General features: G+C 34.7%; 2 protein-coding genes and 1 pseudogene across 2 annotated transcripts; 1 reads left to right on the forward strand and 2 right to left on the reverse strand.

The window, feature by feature from the left end:
- Positions 1 to 7086: 7086 nt before the first annotated feature.
- Positions 7087 to 8843, forward strand: LOC18017946 (annotated as a pseudogene).
- Positions 8844 to 8893: 50 nt separating this feature from the next.
- Positions 8894 to 12575, reverse strand: LOC18017947. The gene is made up of 12 exons (XM_006402159.2): positions 12467 to 12575; positions 12196 to 12342; positions 11945 to 12118; positions 11780 to 11862; positions 11484 to 11682; positions 11151 to 11272; positions 10696 to 10762; positions 10130 to 10180; positions 9949 to 10001; positions 9552 to 9762; positions 9239 to 9409; positions 8894 to 9134 (listed from the first exon to the last, which is right to left on the reverse strand). The coding sequence occupies exons 1-12, from the start codon at positions 12527 to 12529 to the stop codon at positions 9075 to 9077; spliced, it is 1401 nt and encodes a 466-aa protein (XP_006402222.2). The 5' UTR covers positions 12530 to 12575; the 3' UTR covers positions 8894 to 9074.
- Positions 12576 to 13148: 573 nt separating this feature from the next.
- On the reverse strand, positions 13149 to 18460 carry LOC18017948 (mitotic spindle checkpoint protein MAD1). The gene is made up of 16 exons (XM_006402160.2): positions 18114 to 18460; positions 17939 to 18038; positions 17670 to 17830; positions 17391 to 17588; positions 17209 to 17301; positions 16998 to 17114; positions 16395 to 16642; positions 15859 to 16030; positions 15378 to 15488; positions 15090 to 15293; positions 14655 to 14817; positions 14296 to 14386; positions 14140 to 14209; positions 13683 to 13811; positions 13550 to 13588; positions 13149 to 13473 (listed from the first exon to the last, which is right to left on the reverse strand). Exons 1-16 carry the CDS (start codon positions 18300 to 18302, stop codon positions 13384 to 13386), a joined length of 2175 nt encoding a protein of 724 aa, XP_006402223.1. The 5' UTR covers positions 18303 to 18460; the 3' UTR covers positions 13149 to 13383.
- Positions 18461 to 22042: the final 3582 nt, after the last annotated feature.

Consider the following 22042-nt stretch of genomic DNA (forward strand, 5'->3'; position numbering starts at 1 on the left):
TTGGCCATTTGCTATTGTGTCATTTTTTCTGTTAGTTTTTAATGCAAAACACTTTTTTCTTTGGTAAATTGCTTCCAACTAGTATGTTTATCTCTATTCGCATTGTTTCGATGATGTGTCTAGATGAACCGGCGTCATTAGTACTTATAAGAACAAAAAGAACCGCTCCGACTAGTGAGTTTAACATGCTCTTTCTAGGCCCGTGGATCCACCTTTAACCAATGATTGGTGCATTGTCCGGAAGGCTTGTAAGACTTGTTTATTAATCTTACAAATCATCACGTGATCTTTTTCCGTGTTTTGTTTTCATTTGCACGGTACCGTGGATCACTTCCTGGTAGGAGATTTTTCCCAACTAAAGCACGCTTAACTCTGAAATTCTCTCAAGACCAGTGTCTAGAAAAATAAGTGCACTTTAATAATATTGATAGCCAAATCAATTCTTATAAGTCTATCCACTGGATGTTACAAAAAAGTAAGCATACTTTTTCTGTTTGCGTAATTGGTTGATTCTTCTTTCACTATTATTTTGATACTAGATTTTGCATCAACGCTACGCGTGGGTAGTTTGTTGATAAAATTTATATGCAATCAATTATATTTATTAAGATATACATTTTATATATTAGTATTTTAACAATATATTAAAAATATTACGGTGTTAATCTAATAATTTTTATGTCATATTTCAAAAGCGTATTATTTTGTCAAACACTTTTAAGTTAGGGGTACTTGCACATATGACCCATAATTTGAAGTCAAATGCAAAAATAACCTCTTTTTTCTCCCTCTTCAACAAATGCCATTTTCTTCCTACTATCTCCTCACAACCACATATATTCACGAAAATGCCATTATGTTTTCAATTTTTATTTTTTCTAAAAAATAGCAAAAATACACAACCATCCTAAAATATATCACTTATTTACGAAAATGCCATCTTCTTCAATTTTGCCAACCACCATTACCAACCAATTTTGAAGCTCTAAATGTTTGCCCAACCAATTTAGAAGTCTGCTATTAAATTAATTAAGATTCGGTCAAATGCAAATCTGACCTACAAGCAGACTTCATAAGCAGACTTCTCTACTATAGCAGACTTCTTTACTCATTAGCTTTAGAAGTCTGCTCTAAAAGTCAAACTTTTGGTCAATTGCAAAAATAACATTTTTTTCTCGCAGCCTGCGAAAAGAAGTCTGCTACGAAAAGTCAAATATTTGGTCAAATGCAAAAATAACCTTTTTCTAGAAGACTTCAACGTGAAATTTTCTCAGCGGACTTTGAACGGATGTCTGCATTTTAAAAAAAAAAATAAAATGCAATTTTATAAAATATTTGTAATGTTTTTTTTAATTTTTTAAATTTGTAAATGCATTTTAGGTATGATTCTTTCACTTGTATGAGTTTGGTGTGTTTATGTGTTATAATTATAAAGTTATGAATTTTCTTGATTTAAAAGGTAATTAGCACATCTAAGCAGACTTCTAAAAGAAGTCTGTAGATGAAGTCTGCTGTTACGTATTAGCATATCATAGCAGACTGCATAAGAAGTCTGCCTAATTATTTTTTTTAAAAATTCATTTTTGAAATATTTGTTACTTGTAAAAATGATTTTCTTGTCTTGACATGTTTATTTGTTTTTTATGTTGCATCTATATGAATTTGACGTTATTATGTGTTATAATTACAAAGTAATGAATTTTCTTGTTTGATTTAGCTATTTTCGCAGACTTCTAAAGAAGTTTAGAAGTCTACTTCCTTTCAATTATTTTTATTTGTTATTGTTCTTGCATTTGTATAAGATTGAAAAATCAGTTATTCTTGCATTTACCTGTCATGGTTTGTCCTCAACTTTAACTATTGGCCACTTTTGTTAACGGTCTTGATAGTATATAAATTACTTTATTAACGCATACAACGTTAACAAACTCTTGTGGTCTGGTGGAAACAGATCCTCTTGTTGCCCAAAGTACGTGGGTTCGAACCATTATGCTTCCAATTTTGGTTATTTTTTTATGATTTTATATATATAAAGGTTATATACTAGTAAAGTTGAATATATGACCTATATGTCAACGTGGTGTATTGGTTAGGGAGTCATATTTATTGCTTCCAACCCGAGGTTCGAGACTTTTAAAGAGCATTTGTCTTGTTTTTTACTTAAATGAGAAGGATAAAATCGTCATTTTTCCATGAGTCATCTTCTTCCCCTAAAAACCCTAGTGGCCACCATTGTCTCTGTTTTTTTTCTTCTGACATTTTCGTATATCTACCTTTTTTCATCAGTTACACACATATCTTGATCAAAATAGCTTAAATCTTTCATTAGTTTACCGATTTATAACCAAAAAATTAAGTTTTAGATAATTTTTTTCATTTTAGCCGATTTTTTAACCGATTATAGCCAAATCGGGGCGGTCCACCATCTATTAGCGCCTACTCGGTGCCTAGGCGGCCGAAGAAACCGATTTTTAGAACACTGGTTTATATTATTATTAGTAATAAAGATAAACGTCGTAAAACATAAGCATCTCTGATGATGAGAGCATAAAGACCAGCGAATCTAAAAAGTCACCGGCTCCTAAAATTATCTTCCAAGTTATATGTGTTTTTAGCACGAGCCATAGCCTGAGACAGCACAAACAAGCCCTTGCCATTGGACGGCGTCGTTTTCCAGAACGAGACTCCTCTTCTTCTCCATTATGAATTTCTCTACCTTCAAACGAAACTCATCACTGCTTAGTCTCTCTATCGCCGATTCCGTCCTCCGAAATTCTGTCACCGGCCGAATATTTTCCTTCTTCGTCTCCGATTTCGTGATAAACGCCGGAACGATCTGCTTGTTCGAATCATTCTTCTCATCGGAGGCGGTTACGATTACGGCGGAGGAGAAGGAGGTGTGTTGTTCTGGTTGATCGGTACTAACAATAAGATGAAATAACAAAGAAAACGACCAAAATAGCATTAGAAGAAGATGAAAATCAACAAAAATTTGTAAAATAATTAAATGGGACAGATTCTTACGTGGTCGTCCGAAGCTTGGTCCTTGTTGTAGATGATTGCAGATCCGAACTCAAGTGAACAAAGAACATAGCAAAAATGGAGAACAGAAAGAAAGAGGTTACAGCAACAGAGAAAATGCAGCGCCGTTTTTGGAGAGAGGGATCAAAGTGGAGAGTTTCTGAATTAGGGTAAAATCTCATTTATATAATAGGGCAAAAATATCCGGTTATATCTGGTTAGGTTAATTATTTCCGATTTAAATCAATATTTTGTTTTAATTTCGTTTACGGTTTGAGCAGACTTATAAAGAAGTCTACAACCCTAGTTTAAAATTATTCATTTTTGATATTTATCTTAGATGGTTTAAAATGATTTATTTTATTAAATTATAATTTATATAGATCATACTTGTTGACATTTGATTTATAGAAACAAATTTCAATTTAACTTATTTTTATATAATTTTAAATTTTAAATATAAAATTTAATAATATAGCAGACTTCTTATAAGTTTGCTCTGCAGACTGATAAAGAAGTCTGCAGCCCTAGTTTAAAACTTTTCACTTTTTATGTTTATCTTAGATGGTTAAAAATGATTCATATTTATTAAATTATAATTTTTATAGATCATACTTGTTGACATTTGATTTATGGAAACAAACTTCAGTTTACATTATTTTTATATAATTTTTAAATTTAAAAATAATATTTAATATTATAGTAGACTTCTTTATCAGTCTGCTGAGCAGACTTCATTAGTATTTGCAGACTTCGAAAGGTTATAATCGTAATTGAGACATCCGTTTTATTGTTTACTCATGTAGGAGATAATGGTAATTTTTCTACCCCTCTGACCTATTTTTGCAATAGGTTGAATTTGGGGTATACTTTTGCATTTGGAATCAAATTGTGGCCTATTTTTAGCAATTTCCCCTTTAGTTAATATACCCAAACCAATTAATTTTTTTACAAATTAATCAAATGCTACATTTTAAACATATTATTGACATGATGATAAAATATTATACATTGACTTTCATAAATCAAGAAGATAATTTTTTTAATCATTTTTCACTTTTATTCCAATTATAGATGTGTTTTTTAAGCAATTAAAAACAATTAAATTTAAAATTAATCTTTTTTCTTCTTTTGTTTACCAATACAAATTTTTATTTTGATATATTAATTTAAAAATAAACTAATAAATAAAATGTTTGTTTTGATTGAAATCAAAACAATAGTTGAATTAATATGAAATGTGTGAGTGTTATGTCTTTGAGTCGAGAGAAGAGGGAGTTTTACGTCTCAAGACTAAGTACAAGAAGACTCTAATGCTGAGAGAGGGTTTCGTCTAAGCAGATCAGAAGTGACGAAGCCCATAAGTAATCCGTCAGGCCCAAATGTTGAAAGGAAAAGGAGCATCACGTGGCGCGCGCGTGAGGTTTTCCGAAAACGGTTTTAAACAGAGATAGTTGGTGAAGACTCTGTTTCTACTTGAAGAAGAAAGGTTGCAGAGCCAAGTTTGGACTATTCTCTAAGGTCGGCTATAGGGTTACAGGCTAAAGCATGCGTGGTTTGTAGTAGGTGGTTGTATGGTGTATAAAACTAAAGAGATTCTAGTGGATTCCGGGTATCAGATCCCGGCGACAGTAGGGTTCAAGTTTATGACCCGAAGTCGTTAAAAGCTTTTGTGTTCTTTACTTTTCTGCAAGTTCTTTCACTTCTTTAAAACACAAATAGATCGAACAAAAGAGAGAGAGCGAACTAGAGTGATTAAGAATACAAAACAACATCATCGTATTGTCTTTAATCCTAACAAAATGAATAAAAGTACACAAACTTTATGAATTAAAGATATTTATGTCAATTGGTTGTGTAAACTTCTAAATAATTTTTCAATGATTATACGTCATCTCTTCTAATAAGAATGAAATTTTGTTTTTCATTATGTTCATTATTATTATTGTTATATCTGTTTTTAATTGAATATATCATATTTATTTAATTTAATAATTTTTATGATTATATTCAGTTTCATCATATTCATTCTCACTTTTTCTAATTATAATTAAGTAGGCAAAACTGGTACATTTTAATACATACAAATTTAGAAAAATGAAATAACTAATTAAATAACTCAAAACTAAAAACTTTTACATTAATGTATTGCAGTTCCAAGTCGAATATACAAAATATAATTTTTTGATCATTTTTGCATAATATATTACATGAGATTATGTGGAAATATGTTTTGCATATATTAAAAATTTTAAATCATTATTATTATTTGAAATTCTTGGTGAAAAACCTTATAATCAAGTAACCTAAGCTTGTATAAGTAGCATGTATTTTTAATAGAAAAAAAATTAAATTTGTAAGTTAGAAGAAATTTTAATATCATGTTGTTTTTTCTGTTAATAGAGATTTCTTTATTTTTAATTTATTTTCCTAACCATAATATTAGAATTCTAATTTTTTTTTTAATTTACAATTTTGATATATATAAATAAAATTGAATTTTTAAATACTGATAAGGATGCCTTGATAATAATGTATATTTAACTGTTATTAATAATAGAATAATTTTAATTAATAATTTTTTCTATATTATTAATAATTTTATAATTTAGAAACTTTTTAATTTTAGTTATTAATGTGTATTAATAAAATTGATCTTTTAAATCTAATGTGGATATTCTAAAGGCATATAGCTTCAACTATTATTTTTTTATTATAAATATCATTTTTTTGTTAATGATATAATTTTAAAATTTGGAAATTTTTTAATTTTAAAAATTGATGTTGATAAATAAAATTAAACTTTTAAATCATATGTGGGCATTTTTAGCGGCATATAGCTTTAAGTTTTATTAATAATAGATTTATAAATCAAATGTGGAAGATCTCACACTAGGCCCGTTGCGGCAAATGATTTTGGTCTCTCCTCCTTGTTTTGAAGCTTACCGAATTTCTAATGCTGCTTAGTCAGCTAATTGTTATCTTTGTGGTTCAGGTTAGGTTGTTAAAACCCCATCAGATGTCATGTTATTTCAAAAATCTTCTTTGGGTACCTCAATCTCTTTCGTCTTAATGAATTAACTTTTTTCTATTTTCAGTGCTTCGTTGTTCAAAAGTGTTGCATATCAATCACTTGACATGTTTCTCGGACTATTTGAAATTTATCATTCTTTTCAAATTCGGTGGCAAAGATTTAGAGATTTTACACTCTCTTTTTAATGACTCATTCTTAAATGAAATCTGACTCTATTTTTTTGTTTCTTTTTTTATTTGAAATGGTTGAATATATAGAAAAAACCTTAAAAATTATTATAGTTATGTGACAAAATTTGGATGTTACTGTAAGAGCCTCTAAATATGTGTATATACATCTAATTTGAATTTAAAATTTCTTATGTTAATATTATTTATTTTAGTTTTTAATATTTATTTATCTTCAATAATTTTAAAAACAATAATTAAATTGAAAACTTTTTAATTTTCAATGTTAAGATGGACCAATGAAAAAATTATACAGAATTCTTTATTCAGAAATAATATTAGAATTTGTAAACTTTCTTAATTTTCTTATTCAACAATAATATTAAAAATTAGAAATTTTCCTTAATTTTGAATGCTGATGTGGACCAATAAAATTAGTCTTTTAAATCCTATGTTGACGCATTGAGAAGCATTTAGCTTCAACTTTTATTAGTATAAGATTACCATTTTTCTAATTGATTTTAATGGAAAGCATGCAAAAGGATGTGAGTTATTTAAATTCAGATATCATATACAGTTTCTTGTGTTTCTCCTGTACTCCCTTATGGCCTTGCCAAATATTTGTTGACAGACAAGTTGATGTTTTACCAAACCTGTCTTTTGTATGCCGAACCATTTTAGTTCTTGAAGAGAATAATAACAGCTCTAAAGGAATACCAGAAGAAGAGCTTTCTTTTTAAAGCAGCTCTTTACGAAACCTGCCTACGCATGTAAATGTTCTACCGAACAACCTTTAGTTCTTAAAGGGAATAATACAGCACTCAATGAAAACCAGAAGAAGCTTTCTTTTGAGATCCTAGGAGAATGGAGAATACCGTGAGGAACAAGCAGGTGATACTGAGAGACTATGTGAAGGGTTATCCTAAAGAGTCTGATCTAATGATTATCACAGCTTCAGACAGGGTGGAACTCAAGGTTAAGCCCGGATCCATGGTGGTTCTTGTGAAGAATCTTTACTTTTCTTGCGATCCTTACATGGGGATTCTCATGAAAGAACCAAATCCTTCGACTTTCACACTTTTGGATGCTTTTGTCCCTGGCAAGGTAATAACATTACAAATACATACATACCCCACAAGAACACATGGCTTTTAACGAAGAGTTGTTGATTCTTCTGTGCAGCCCATATCTGGATTTGGAGTATCTGAGGTAATAGATTCTGATGATCCAGCTTTTGCAAAAGGCGATTTTGTTTGGGGAATGGTCGATTGGGAGAAGTATAGTACTATCAATCCGATTGGTAGTTTCAAAATCGATATCAATATCAATGTTCCTCTATCGTACTACACTGGAATGCTCGGTTAGTATCACGTTTATATATCACGGGAATGAGAAACGAGAATGAAACACTAAGAAAAGAGCATGGAATTTCTTAAAACTATGTTTTTACATAACAGGTATGACAGGTTTGACTGCTTATGCCGGGTTTTTCGAGATTTGTTCACCTAAGAAAGGAGAAACGGTCTGTCTCTGCTGCTTCTGGTGCTGTTGGACAGCTCGTGGGTCAGTTTGCTAAGTTGATGGGCTGCTATGTTGTTGGAAGTGCCGGATGTAAACAAAAGGTTTGTGCCTTTGTTCTGAAACTTATCTATCAAAATTTTTTAAACTTTTCTGCTTTTTCTCGTACATTTTTTGGTTCCCTATATGTATGTAGAATTAAAACAAGTGGATTCATGCTCTAAAAGAGGTGATTAAGATGAGAATGAAATCAATAAAAGAGATAGCTCATAGAGCTTTATTCAAGTGCATAAATAAAAAGAAAAGAGGAAAAAACTTAGATTGTCACCAAAAACAAAATAGTTTTAGATTGATTTTCTTAAAAGGAAAGGAAGAGAGTAGCGCAAATCGCAACCCTCAAAGTTGACTTACATTGATACTCATAACACACACACACACATATATATATATGAATTACTTGTAAAAAGACCTAATTACATGGGCTTAAAGATCATGTGCTTATAGTGTTTCAAAATGTGGGGTTTGTGGACTTGTGTCATGTTCTCTAATTAATACCTTAAAAAGGTCGATCTTTTGGTAAACAAATTTGGATTCGACGGTGCATTCAATTACAAGGAAGAACCTGACCTTGATGCCTCCTTAAGGAGGTACAGTCACTGGTTTACTCTGCTCCTTACAATTATATTTCTTGAACCAAAGAATTACATTGCCTGTGTATTTCAAGGTGTTTACCACAAGGCATTGACATATACTTTGAGAACGTGGGAGGCAAAATACTTGACTCGGTGCTAATGAACATGAAAAGTTATGGACGCATCGCTGTATGCGGGATGATATCTCAGTATCATCTTGAAACCAAAGAAGGGATTCAAAATCTGCCACTCGTTATCTACAAGAAAATCAGGATGCAAGGGTTTGTAGCGCTCGACTTTATCGATAAATTCCCTAACTTCTTGGAGTTTGTGCTTCCATATATAAAAGAAAGGAAGTTGATATATGTTGAAGACATTGTTGAAGGAATTGAGAATGGTCCCGCTGCGCTTGTTGGACTCGTCCATGGACAAAACGTTGGGAAGCAAGTCCTCAAGATTGCTCGAGAGTGAGATATATCAATTATTGGTATCGGTTATGTAGAACTTATACTCCGACTTACAAAGTGTAAAACTCTTAAAAATAGAATATTTGGTTTACTGTGATCATAAAGTAGAAGGAATAACCAAAACCCAAATGAGAAACGAACATGCGCCAATTAAATGGTACACTGAGTCATAAACCTAGGGCTTATACAATACATGTCAATACAAATAGATGTACAAGAATGTGTGCTAATGCGTCTACTCTATTGTCTCCTTGAAGGGTCCAGATTCATGTAACAGCTTGATGACATAATCCACCTGCGAATGTACAAAGTTACATTGTTTAAAGCAACGATCCAATTAGATACCAACATTGCATTTACCCTTAAAACTTTACCAAATCACCATAACTCCAAATGTACCTGATTTGATTCGCGCACTAAAAACTCGTCTATGGCTTGCTTGAAACCTTCATCGAATATGTAATGGCAACTATATGTTTTAACAGGAAGGTAGCCCCGCTGAATCTTATGCTCACCCTGAGCTCCTGCTTCTACTGTTTTTAGATTAAGCTCTATTGCTGCTTCGATTGCCTGTGACCATTATTGTGAAATATGACCTCACAATCATATATTTAGTGAATGTTCGGTCCCAGAATATCCATTTCTGATATTTTTGTCATCTGAAATATGGTCCTACAAGAAAACTCTGGAACTTTGTAGCAACAAGACCAACCTGGTAATAGCACGCTTCGAAATGGAGACTAGGATAATAGGAATCAGGACGACATCCCCATAATCGACCAAATAAAGTATCTCCTCCAATAAGATTCAATGCTCCTGCAACAGGTTCCTCGTTTTCTTCAGCAAGAACAAGCAATACCCCATCTCCTAACTTTGATGCCATGTCGTGGAAGAACTCCCTTGTTAGATAAGGTGTTCCCCATCTACAAAATATCCGGGAAACGTTTCAACATGTGGAATTACAAGCATATGTATTATCAGAATCGCAACGCAGGTGCGAAACACTTGAAGATGCCAGTATGTGCATTATACATAGAGACAAATGTTTGTATGTAAAATATGCTCGTGTTGCTAAGAAAAGCAAATTGTCTCAATGATATGGACTATACTTGTTATCAGTTGTGTTTCTGTAGAAATCATAGAATGAATCCCAGTGCCTAGCCTGCAAAAACATTAGGAACAAAAGATAGATTGAAAAAATGATTGATTATATCCATTAAATAAAAAGATACTCTGAGAAATAATCGACTACAAAAGATAGTGCCATCTTGTGGCAGTCTAGTTGCGTACCTTAATTTCATCTCCTCGAAGTCGTCTCATTTTCAAGTTCTGGGTACCAATCTACTAGAGAAAAGGAGCATTAGAAGTCAGCAGCCTTCTTGAAAAAGATCATAAGGAAATAATAAAGAAATAAGACTATGCATCAAACGTTGTATGGGGTTGAAAAGGGAATAAATATTATATTTAACTATAGAAAATTACTATTCCACTTAACTATAGAAAAGGGCAAAGGAACTGAAGAGACAATGATAATTCTCAAATTACTGGCACAACAAATGTGTATCTATGTCCTTTTTACGTTGCCTTTTTCTCAGCCAAATAAAATAGATGAAAGAACATAAAAATGTGAAGCAAGGAGTCGCTTATACATATATCTTCTAAGACTAGATGATCTCTCGCTCAAATGACTTGCAAAGAGCCACAAGTGACTCCTGCATTTCTACATCCATAAGCTTAGATAGGATCATTTTCATTGCTTCGGTTTCACCGGCATTATCACTCTGTATATCTGTCTTGCTACTTAAGGTAGATTTCACTGATCAGCAGGACGATATCGAAAGAGGAAAATAAAAAACCTTTTTGCGCTCCTGCCGGATATTTTTCCTTTTGCTTTGCTTCATGTCCATCAAGAACTCATCAAAACTGAAGTTAAAAAAAAAATAGTTAACATCAGTCATATATTTTAACTTTTAAAGTAAACAAAGTTGAAAGTCAGCAGATCATGACCACACAGAAACCGATGCATGAATACTAGTATAACCAAATAAAATCTAAGGCATCAATTGCTTCACGGAATTGAACTATTATATAAGACGTTCACCAAACCCTCAACATATAAGTTACCACAGTCAATTGTTGAATGGTTACTGTGAGGAAGTTTACAACATATACACCTAAACTGTTAAACAATCTTAAGCTGAAAAAGATTGCCGACCAGTTCAAAATCTCCTAAAGCATTTAAAAAATATAAAGTACTATAACCAGTCCAGTCAATGTTAAAAAGTATATTGGCAACGAAACTTCAATTTACTTTTTATAGCCACGGTTTTTCCAGTGGTACTGCATCCCAATTCTCTGCGAGAAGCCTTTCTCCTTCAGTATGTTCCACTCAGCTCCAGATGGAAAGGTAATGTGCAAAGATGAAACTTGCAACTGCCAAAATACACAGAATAAAACTAAACATGTTGAAAGCAAAACTCAACGCAAGAAGCCATTACAACTCTAAGACTGTAAAAGGTAAGATTGTTCCTTCATTTTTATTGATAGCTAATATATAGGACACAAACATGAGAACACAAGTTTATTCATGTTACAAAACTCAACATGTTCCTAGTTTTTTTTTCCTACCTATTAGCTATCATACCTTAGCTGCCAGTTCAGTCATAGCAGAAACAATAGCATCAAAAACTTGGTCTTTACAAGGATGATTACGGATAAGAATCCTAGGGCCAGAAACTGGGGTGAAAGGAACACAACACTGGAGTTTAGGATAATATCTTCCGCCGAAACTGCGGTATGCATCAGCCCAAGAGTGATCGAAAACAAATTCACCGTAGGAATGGCTGTATCACATATTACAAACACATGAGACTAGTCATAGAAAGTCCTAGTCAAAAGGTTGGATACATCCACATCAAAAACACATCTACAAGATAAGACCTTTTGAGATAAAGCGGCGTAACGCCCAAAACATTCCCGGATTCATCCTTTGCAACAATATGTAATGGCATCCAACCTGTTTCCTGAAACAGTTGCATATAAGAAAGACAAAAACATCAGAATTAGCTTTGTAAGAAGGAAAAATTGTGTGTTTTTTACACCGACCCTAATGGCACAGCCTGTCTCTTCTAAGCTGGAGAGAAACCCATGCATTAGAAATGGATTGTAGCTTTCAGGTTGTGAAGAATCCAAGGCACAAGCATCCCATTCAGCTTGTTGTATCTCTGATATTGAAGTAACAACTGAAAGTGAAATGACATTCTTCTTCCTCGAAGCTTCCTAAAATCAAAGTCAGAAAAATCACTGTCAACGAGCAGAAGTGATGATGAATATAATATCAACAATGGATAATATACCTCGGTGCCTGATCCAGTTAGAGTATAATTTTCAAGTGAAACATCGAATTCTCGTACTTCAGGAGACTTATTTGACCTCCAAAACATAGCAGTCACTGTTGATGCTCCTCTTGAGCTCCGAACATTTTCTCTCTTCCACAAATTTCCCTGCAGAGAGATCAATTATCGGACTCTAATTCATAAAGTCTAACCAAATTCGCAAGAGTAATACCACTTAGTACACCGAAAGAATCTGGGAATTGGAATCAGGGGAAGAAGAAAGAAAACTCACGCAGCGGCGATGGAAGCGACGAAGAGGAAGCGAAGGTTTGCAATAGGAAAGAACAACGGCCATGGAGGAAGCAAAGCTTGAATGTGTGTGGCTCCTCGCTCAGTTATGTGGCTTTTTTTATGTCATCAAATTACATTAAATACCCTTCGCAAGTCAATCAAAAGTCAACATTTCGATCACAAAAAGTAGATTGCATTTTGCAAACGTATGAATATAGAAAGGATATTAACACATTGATTTTCTAAATGTTTTCAGCTGAACATACAACAGATTCCATTCCGTTCTGGTTTTCGGATTCGGGTTCTAGAAATCATGCCGGATTAAACTGGAATTTTTTTTTTTTTGAACGGCGGATTAAACTGGAATAAAACTATGTTTCGGTTCGGTTTTTGGGTAGTTCGGGTTCTAGAAATTATGGCGGATTTAAACGAGTAAAATATCAGTACGGTTTCGGTTAATTCGGTTTCTTTGAAATTTTGCTGAATTGATCAAAGTTTCCGGTTTTTAGCTCAAATTCGGATAAATTCGGTTATTTTAAACTGAATCAAAGTTTCCGGGTTTCAGTTCAGATTCAAATTCAGTTAGTTCGGTTCTTTAAATTTGGAACTGTAAATGTAGTTTCATAAAATTCGGTATTGTCGGTTTAGGACTCATTAGAAAAAGAGACCAACACGAACACTGGTTTATCGAGAACAAACTTATGTTCTTTCTGACAATATCCACGCCATTTTTCTTACATACCAAAAATAGAGTTACTGACACCACACATTCTCACAGGGATAGCCGAATCACAGAGATAGATAATAGATAGGTCCTGTTCAAGGCTGCAGCTTTTCGCTTTCGTGTTTCTATTCAGCGGGATTTATACATATACAAGAAGAAAAAAAAAACGGGTTGCGAATAATGACTCGACGCTCTCAATATAGCGTGCGGCGGTTGAATGATTCCATCGTTAGATTAGCTGTAAAAGCTGGAATCGAGTTGAACTTCCTAATGAATATCTCTATCTGCAAGTAAGTAACACACAAAGAATAAGATTGTAGAACACGAAGGGACAAAAATTATGTCTGCAGTGCACTTTACCTGCTTCGCTATCTCACCCTGAGAGGTGTATTGATTGTCCTGGTGGAATGAAATCAGTACCAGTTAGTGAACCGAGACCAAAAGGTTTAGAATACAGCATGTGAAAGGTATATAAGTTGCAAGAATTACTTACCAGAATACTGGTGTTTCCTGATTCGTATTCAAATTCGAGTTTTTCGTCATCGCTTTGAGCATATATAGACTGGAGAGTAAACCGAGTAACTGGGATTCCATTGGGACGCTGATGTTCGTCCATTACAATCTGCCAGAGTATTTCAAGAGGAATTTCATAAGATAACAAGTTTTGTAGATGAACAAGAATCTATGATCATTTATCTACACGAATAATGGAGAGGTAAGCCAGCTAAAGACGCAATAGCTTAACCACACAGTTCATAGATCGGAAAAAAATGAAGACACAAAGTAGGAACATGACATTTTAGAACTTGCTAGTAGCCAACATCATTAGTTTACAAATACAGTCCGGAAAATATTATATCCAGAATCATTGCCTTAAAGGAACCATTGTAAATCTCAGCAAAGAAAGACATTTTTAAGTGCTACGACATGGATACGAGGAAAGGGCATACCTTATAACCGAAAAGCTCGCAACAAGCCCTTCTAAACACGGAAATTCTATCAGCAAAAACAGTTTTGTACCTGTTTCATAGACTCCACATGCTTCAGTATATGAAAGCAAGGTAATAGTCGCACAAAGTTAGTGTTAAGGTTTATCGACAACAAACCTCTCTTCACGTTTTTCAAGCGTAGCAACTTGCTCTTTTAGTTGAGCAATTTTTCCAGTTATGTGGGAGTCAACTAGCTTACCAGCATCTCCTGAATATTCATAGGAACAAATTAGAATGACACCTTTAAAACACTAAAATATTTCTTCTCAAGTCTTCCAGAGACAGAGCAACAACGAGGTTTTTGGCCTCCAGTTTATTCTCTAGAAACACAAACTGTAATGCAGAGTATAGTGTTACAGAGAAATTAAGGCATGGCTCTCCAACTTGAATAATTTTGTAGTGATAGTGAAATGAATGGTAGACTTGGGGCAATCCCAATGTCAAAAACAGGAAAAGGTCGACTATTGGAAAATTACCAGACTGACTCTTCAATTCTTCAACAGCTTGAAGTCTTTCTTTTGTCTTCTGTAACTCAGCCTGTAAAGCCTCTATTGTTTGTTTTGCCTCATTTTCGACACCAAGAGTATTCACCATGCGTAAAACCCTTGTATTGGCAGCAGAAAAATCTCCATGACCCAACTGCCAAATATAAGGGAATCCAAATAAATGTTACTATTCCTACCAAACTCTAGAGTAGAAGTTGCAGATCCTAAGTAGCATCCCTGGTTGCAACAATACAGTAAATATAATTCACCATTCACCCTGAAAAGCTCTTGAAATTCATTTCGACCATGGCAGGTAAAAGTACCACGAGATAAAGAAAGATGTTCGTCAGGAGTTGATTTTCAACAATGTACTACAACTAAGTATCTTGCGTAAAATTTGCAAGCATACATATCTGGTATATGTACCTTTGACTCGAGCAAAGAGATCTCAGAGCGAAGACGATCGCCATCCCTTTCCAGCGACTTATTTCTCCTTGCTTCACTGACTAGTTTTTCATTTAGCAGTTCTATTTCATTCCGTTGACGATTATTGACATCCTTCAGTTGACTTAGATCATTCTCTAAATCCTTAAGATAGCTCTCCTCCTTTGCGAGAGCAGATCCAAACCCCTGTACGTAAAAGGAAACTAAGAATAAGAAATATGCTACAAACAAAAAAAAAAGTGAAAAATATGGCCAATGTTATTCTATAACCAGAACAAGGGTTCCATCTGTGGCCCCGGAGACAGGTCCTTCACTGTTGGACTTCCTTAGTTCACTAACAACAGCTTTTAGTTGTTCTTTCTCCTCTGTGACTAAAGAAAGCTGTGATTATAAAGATTATAGATCTGTTAGCAAGAGTGTAACAAAACATGTTTGTATCAAACATGTCCCTGTCAAAATACTTGAGATGTTCTCCTACGAAAATTGACTCTAACTACAGAGCTTCTATCAGCTTCTTATGAATGCATAAACCATTTATCACACATGAAATACGAAGCTGAACTACCGTATATCCAATAAAAGACACTGATACCTGGAGAAACCAAGTAAAGGATATTGAATAGAAAATGATGCCACCAATTTAGAATGCTAGCCTATATCCCTCGAGAATCAAAAATCAACTTAAAGGCCTCGATAGAAAATGAAAATGCACTTGTGACCCTTAACACAGCAGAAGCAACTTCAATCTTACCATTGCTTCAATCCTCTTCACATCTGATTTGAGTGCCTCATATTTCTCTTTAGCTAGTGCAGCCTCAGTTTCAGCATTCTGCCTGTCAAGTTGTGTAGCATCCAGAGCCGCCCCCAATTGATTAAAACGTGTACTTGCTTCCCCAATCTTCATAGTGCTATCAAGCACCTCCCTTCAAAAGGCAGAAACACAAGTCACTGGGAAGTTTCATAGATGCACAGGTTACCTCAGAGAGTTTGGTAGTGTAGAAATCAGTACTAAGTTACTTTAGATTCTCAGAAAGCCACACTTAACCTGCTAAGACTTGCACTACCAAGCCTGAATCTTAAAATATAAAGCTATATCTGCACAAAGCGGCGTTGCAAATATCTTTGATATATAATATCTAGTTCACCTAAGAGAAGTCGGGAAATGGCCACATAACAACCACCTCAGTTTTCCACATATACTTTTATATGGCAGGCATAGTTATTTAAAACATATTAGAAGAAGACTCTAGTGATAAGCTAAAATCTGCTAATACCACGTTGACATACTTTTGCAGCGCCGAGAATTTCATAATTATGTCATCAGGACAGGATACACCAGGAATGTCATTTAGCAATGACTTCCAAGAAGACAATTCATTCTCCACCTTGTCCATGCTTAGCTGCAATTCATGCATTTTTGATAACTCTGATTCTGCCCTCTCCCTACGCCTTTTTTCTTCCAAAAATTTCTCTTTCAACAGCTCTGCATCTAACTGCTGTGATTTAATCTTTCTAGCTTCTCGCACTTCAGCTTCCTGATACCATTATCAAGAATCAATATCATCAAGATATACAATATGGAAACTAGCATAATCTCTCAGCGTGGTTTTCTGCTTATGGCAGCTCAACAGACTGAAACTTTGTTAGAGAATCATTAAGATTGGGAGGGCTAAATAGAGTTAGGAGCAGAAACATAGAGATCACTGTGGAAGTATCTGAAGTTTGGAGATTTGTTTATCTCGAGAGTAGTTCTTTCATTAATCAAAAACGAGTCAGCTTCTATGGGTGAGCAAAACAGAGAGTTTTGATCCGTGTTCTTACCACTCTTATACTCAATTCAATAAATTATGCATCTTAAGCTGGGACAAACTAAGAACTGGTCAAACTTACATAGCGCTTAAGTTCCTCCTGGAGATTTTTTACCAAAATACTGTTATCTGATGGAGATGCTGCTTGGGAAATGAACGACGAAAACTTCTTGTCTACTTCAGTTTTTTCATGCAAACACTGCAAACAAACAAACCAAAAAAAAAATCAAATAAGACAGCGAAAAACGTACCTAAACAACTGATATCTAAGATCCAAGTCAAACATAGCTTACCTCGTCTAATTTCTGTTTAAAATGCTCCAGCTGTGATCTTAAGAGATCTGATTCCTTCTCGGCACTTTGTGCTCTACATCGCATCTTTTCAAGCTAAAAGCAAAAGAAAACAGGTTGCTTATGGAAAAAAAAACGAAAAAAAAATTTAAGTCAAGATATCAAATTTCCTATATGATACTTACATCTGCACCAATTCTAGATACAGAAAGCTTTGCTTCTTTACTCAAGTGGGCGATATCATTGTTCAGACGTTTTTTCTCCCTGTCCACACTACCAGAAACCTGACTTAGTTTTTCTTCCAAGAGTTTAGCTTTTTCTTCTGCTGTTGCAGCAGAAGACTCGGCTTTCTTTCGAAGGTTTGTTTCATTTTGAAGCTTTACCTGGTGCCAAAGAGGAAATAAGGTTAATGATATTAGCACCAACGACAACAATTAAAAATGAGAAATTTTTAGATCAACAACCTCCAGTTCATGGCAAGATTGTAGTTCTTTTGTGTACCGCTCTTGAGAATTGTTGATCTCGCTTAAGAGCTGCTCCTGAAGCACCTTTTCACGCCCCTTGGCAGCAGCAAGTTCTTGCTCTGAGTATAAGAATTTATCTCGTAATTGCTTTCTTTCTGCGTCTGTTGAATGTTAACAAAACCAAAATTCGTTACACAGTCTCCCAATAATATCAAAAGCTCACTAGCATTCGGAATCAAGAACTTCTAAATGATAAAATAATTCCAAACCTGCTTCGCTGAAATTCTCATTTAGAGTCTGTAATTTCGTCTGATACTCCTGGGCTTGTTTCTCTGCTTTGCTTAAGGCATCTAGAACATCAGCTTTAACCTAAAACAAAGATAAAATTTAGAATAATTCGAACTCCAGATTATTTTCTGGGGCTAGAAAGATATGAGTAAGGACCATTTGGCGGCATTGATAGGTGCAAAGGTACTGATCGGAATGATCATGAGAAGCTGTTTGAATCGGAGCAGGAAGAGGAGAATCTTCGTAAATTATGAGCTGATTGCCGGAACTAGCGGCGCCGGTGGGGGTTTGGCTGCCTCCGGCGTCGGACCGGAGCTTCTTCGGCGGCGGAGTCCTCAGAATCATGTTTGGCTTGAATAATTAGGGTTCAGTTCTCCGCCGGGAGCGACAGAGGAAATCTATCTCTGATTTTGAAATCCGAGGCGCCACTTTCCTTTGCCTCGAAAACCGACGAAATTGATGAGAGCGTAAAGACGAGGAGCCAGAAGGTCTCTCGTATCGATGTGTACACACAAGCCCAATTTTTTTTTATTTTCCAAAATGTATTTATTCAGAAAATTTTTATTTTTAAACAAAAGGCTTCTCCATAATCTTTTTTTTTTCGTGGCTTTTCCATAATTTACTAGATTTTACATTTATATTTATTTAAATTTTAATTTATTATAATTCAATTTTAATCACAGAATTTATATATAGATTTTAAGGTTTCAACAATTTTGTTTAAATTTATATATGTGCCATTTTAAAAATATAATATTTTGTCAAATGCTTAACATTTTATATACCAACTTAAAATGTAACAAACTAATTAAATAATACTTAATATATTCTATTAAAAGAGAAGTATTTTCAGTGTCTGTTTCCAAACACACTTAATTTTTTTTAAATATTTTATTTTATATTATATTAAAGTTTGAAAATTGGTTATTAATTTAGATATGGTTAGATTTCCTTAAATATAGGTTATATTTAATTTAAATTTCAAATTATTCGAAATTTTTTAATTAATTTTAATTACAAAATTTAGATTTAATTTAATTTAAAAATAAAAAAAATTATAAATAAATTTATTACGAAAATTTAAATAATAATTTTAGTTACTTGAGAATTTTTTGAAATACAGATTAGATTTAATTTAAATAAAATTTTCATAATAACACAAATGGTACATGAATATCTTATTGTATTTTATCATATAATCAATTGGTTTAAAGTATAAAATATTAAATATTGATATAATATGATGGAGCAAGTTAGAGTTATGCATTTATAATTATAGTCTTATTTGGATTAGTTTTTCAAAACATGTAAAATATTTAAAAAATAATTTAAAATAATTAAACAGACCGATTTGCCATATGTAAATTGTTTATGTGTAAATCTAAATTTATATAATAACAAAGTTCATAATTAATATTAGATCAATATATACTTAATTAACTCATATCCTTATTCTACTAATATAGAAATTTATATTATTCAAAGTTAAAACATGATAACAAAATTCTTGATTTAAAAAAACAAAATAATAAAATGAATTTTTTTAAATGTTTTTATATTAAAAATAAAAAATAAAAAATTTCCGTGCGGATCCACGGGGTTAGAATCTAGTTAATATTAAAACGAAGAGAAAATACTATATATCACTTATTAGTCACGAAAATAATTTTTTCATCAAAAAAACAATATGTAGTTTTTAATTTTAGAAAAAGCTCTCAGACACGGATTTCGAAGCTTTCCAAAAATGTTTGAATCTCGGCCTTCCCCCATTCCAAATCTTGAACGTTTACCAGAAGTGGAGAGCTCCTCCCTGAACCTTCGTTCCTCGCCGTATTCCGCCGTTTGACAACCTGCAACCATGTCTCTGCCTCTCTGCTCTCTTGTCTTTCAATGACAAAGATTTTCAAGACCACACTTTATCCTCTAGCTAATGCTACGTTTTTTCTTCTGGGCCGCTTGAAAAGGTCTTATACCCGAGCCTCCTCTGGTGCTGTGTCACACTCTTCCTTCTACTGAAAGCCATTTTTCAAAAGATAAGCTGCAAGAACATATCTCAAACTTAAACCTCTATTTCTCAGCCCTGGTGATGCAAAAAAATTCCTCTTGAAGCTTACCATCCTTCTAGCTTCGTGCTAAGAGTTTTTTTCAGTTATACGGACCTCCTCATTTACAAAGCTATCGCTGCTCTGCTCTTATCACCACCATCATAAGAAACCACCTTTTTCTAACAACAATGGAGAAGTCGAAGGATATCCTTAAGAACTCGTACCTGGTAGAAGATGAAGATGAGATTATTGAGCTCCCCCATGTAGACAACTCTCACCTCCTAGCCAGATTCAGCAGAAGTCTTGTGGGTCGGATGTTTAATCAAGAAATCAGGAGCACTGAAGCTCTTATTGCTTTTATGCCAAGACAAAACATTTGGGATGTGGAAGGGAGAGTTCATGGCATAGATCTGGGCAACTCCAGGTTCCAATTTGACTTTGATTCTGAAGCAGATCTGCAAAAAGTTCTGAACAAAAGGCCTTGCCATTTCAACAAGTGGTCCTTCTCACTTGAGCGCTGGATCCCTCATGTAGGAGAAACTTTTCCAAGCAATATGACCTTTTGGATCAGAGTTTCAGGCATCCCAACTCACTTTTGGCTGGAGGAGAACTTCAGAACCATTGGGAAAACGCTTGGAGAGGTGGTGGCAGTTGATGCTAGAGCAGCCAGGGTTCAAGTTTCTATCAATGCCGATGAACCTCTTAAGTTCAAGGCCCGAGCCAGGCTGCAAACTGGTGAAGTTGTTAAGGTGGACTTGAAGTATGAGAGATTGGATCGTTGGTGCCTTACATGCAAACACATATCCCATGATGAGAGAACTTGTCCTCTACTGACTGAAGAGCAAAGAAGAGAAAAGATGTTAGAAAGGGAAGCTGAAAGAAACCTGCAACAAGTCGCTCGCGAAGATCAATCTAGAGACAGAGACATCCTCCATCTCCGTCGCCAAGCCGGGCAAATCTCGGTTCCTCTCCGCGAGAGAGCCCCTGTCTCCCTCCCGTCGGAAGAGCTTCGTTTACCTCCTCCCTCCTCTAACAAAGATCGAGCAGACGTGCAGAGACTTAGGAGAGAGTCTCGTGTCCCTGACGAAAGAAGAGGAGAAGATAGAAGAAGTGACAGTGTGTGGAACCGTATTGAACCATCTAGAGATTACCGATCTGAAGCTAGAAGATATGAACACCGGGCCGTTTCAGAGGAGGAGCAGATTTCTCGCCACAGAGATCCTCCCTTTCAACCTGAGAATGTCTACAGGAAACGGCGTTATGAGGATTCCTTCTTGGCGAGTAAAAAAAATGAAGGAAAGCATAAGGAAAAGGCCCCTGTAACTTCAAAAGACACTCGGGGTGACAAACCTGAGAAGAACATCCCTCCTAATCCTACTAAATCCTCTGATCCGCAAAGAACCTCCTCTGATCTTCCTACTCTCCAAGACAAGGGCAAAGCCAAGCAGAATACTTCCTCTCCGGAACTCATCCGCAGCAGACCCTTCCGACTCAATCTTCTCAGCAAAGCTGCAAGCCTGAATAAAGGAATTGGCTCTGAGGCTGGAGATTCCTCCGATGCAGTTAGTTCTGCAAAAAAATCTCTCTCTTTTGCACCTAACATCACAAGCGACGACAACCACCATCTCTCGCTGAACAAAGACCAGAACAACATTGTAACCCCCATCCCTTCTCAACCTCTATCTACCAAGAGTTGGTACGAGCAGACTCTCGAAGAAGAAGAAGATGAAGCAGCTGACCCAATGGATGAAGATCAAGTTCTCATGTCTGTAGCGGAGAATACATCTGTGGCCTTCGAGGTAGCCGATCCTGATCTACATCAAAATCTAAAAATTGCTGAAGAGGTGCTCATGGAGGAAGACATCTTGGCTGACCCCGTGGCGGATCCCGAAGGTGTGATGCTGTTTGAAATAGTCGAAGGAATTGCTGAAGACGACGAATGGATGGATGATGACGATTTGTTTGATGAAGGACAACTCGACGAATTGCTAAAAGACGACGATCTGCTCGGTGTGGACTCAGGGCAAGAAGAACAGGCTC

Source organism: Eutrema salsugineum, unplaced genomic scaffold, assembly GCF_000478725.1.
Source record: "Eutrema salsugineum unplaced genomic scaffold, Eutsalg1_0 scaffold_2, whole genome shotgun sequence".
Taxonomy (NCBI): Eukaryota; Viridiplantae; Streptophyta; class Magnoliopsida; order Brassicales; family Brassicaceae; genus Eutrema; species Eutrema salsugineum.

Bases quoted from the DNA above. Each gene is read 5' to 3' on its own strand.
- LOC18017947 (XM_006402159.2), bottom strand. From the start codon at position 12,529: ATGGCCGTTGTTCTTTCCTATTGCAAACCTTCGCTTCCTCTTCGTCGC. The intron at 10,002-10,129 runs GTACGCAACTAG...ATGTTTTTGCAG, and splicing joins TTCGAGGAGATGAAATTAAG to GCTAGGCACTGGGATTCATT. The intron at 9,135-9,238 runs GTACATTTGGAG...GTACATTCGCAG, and splicing joins TAGTGCGCGAATCAAATCAG to GTGGATTATGTCATCAAGCT.
- LOC18017948 (XM_006402160.2), bottom strand. From the start codon at position 18,302: ATGATTCTGAGGACTCCGCCGCCGAAGAAGCTCCGGTCCGACGCCGGA. The intron at 17,831-17,938 runs GTTTGGAATTAT...AACATTCAACAG, and splicing joins TGAGAATTTCAGCGAAGCAG to ACGCAGAAAGAAAGCAATTA. The intron at 13,812-14,139 runs GTATGCCCTTTC...ATACTCTGGCAG, and splicing joins GCGAGCTTTTCGGTTATAAG to ATTGTAATGGACGAACATCA.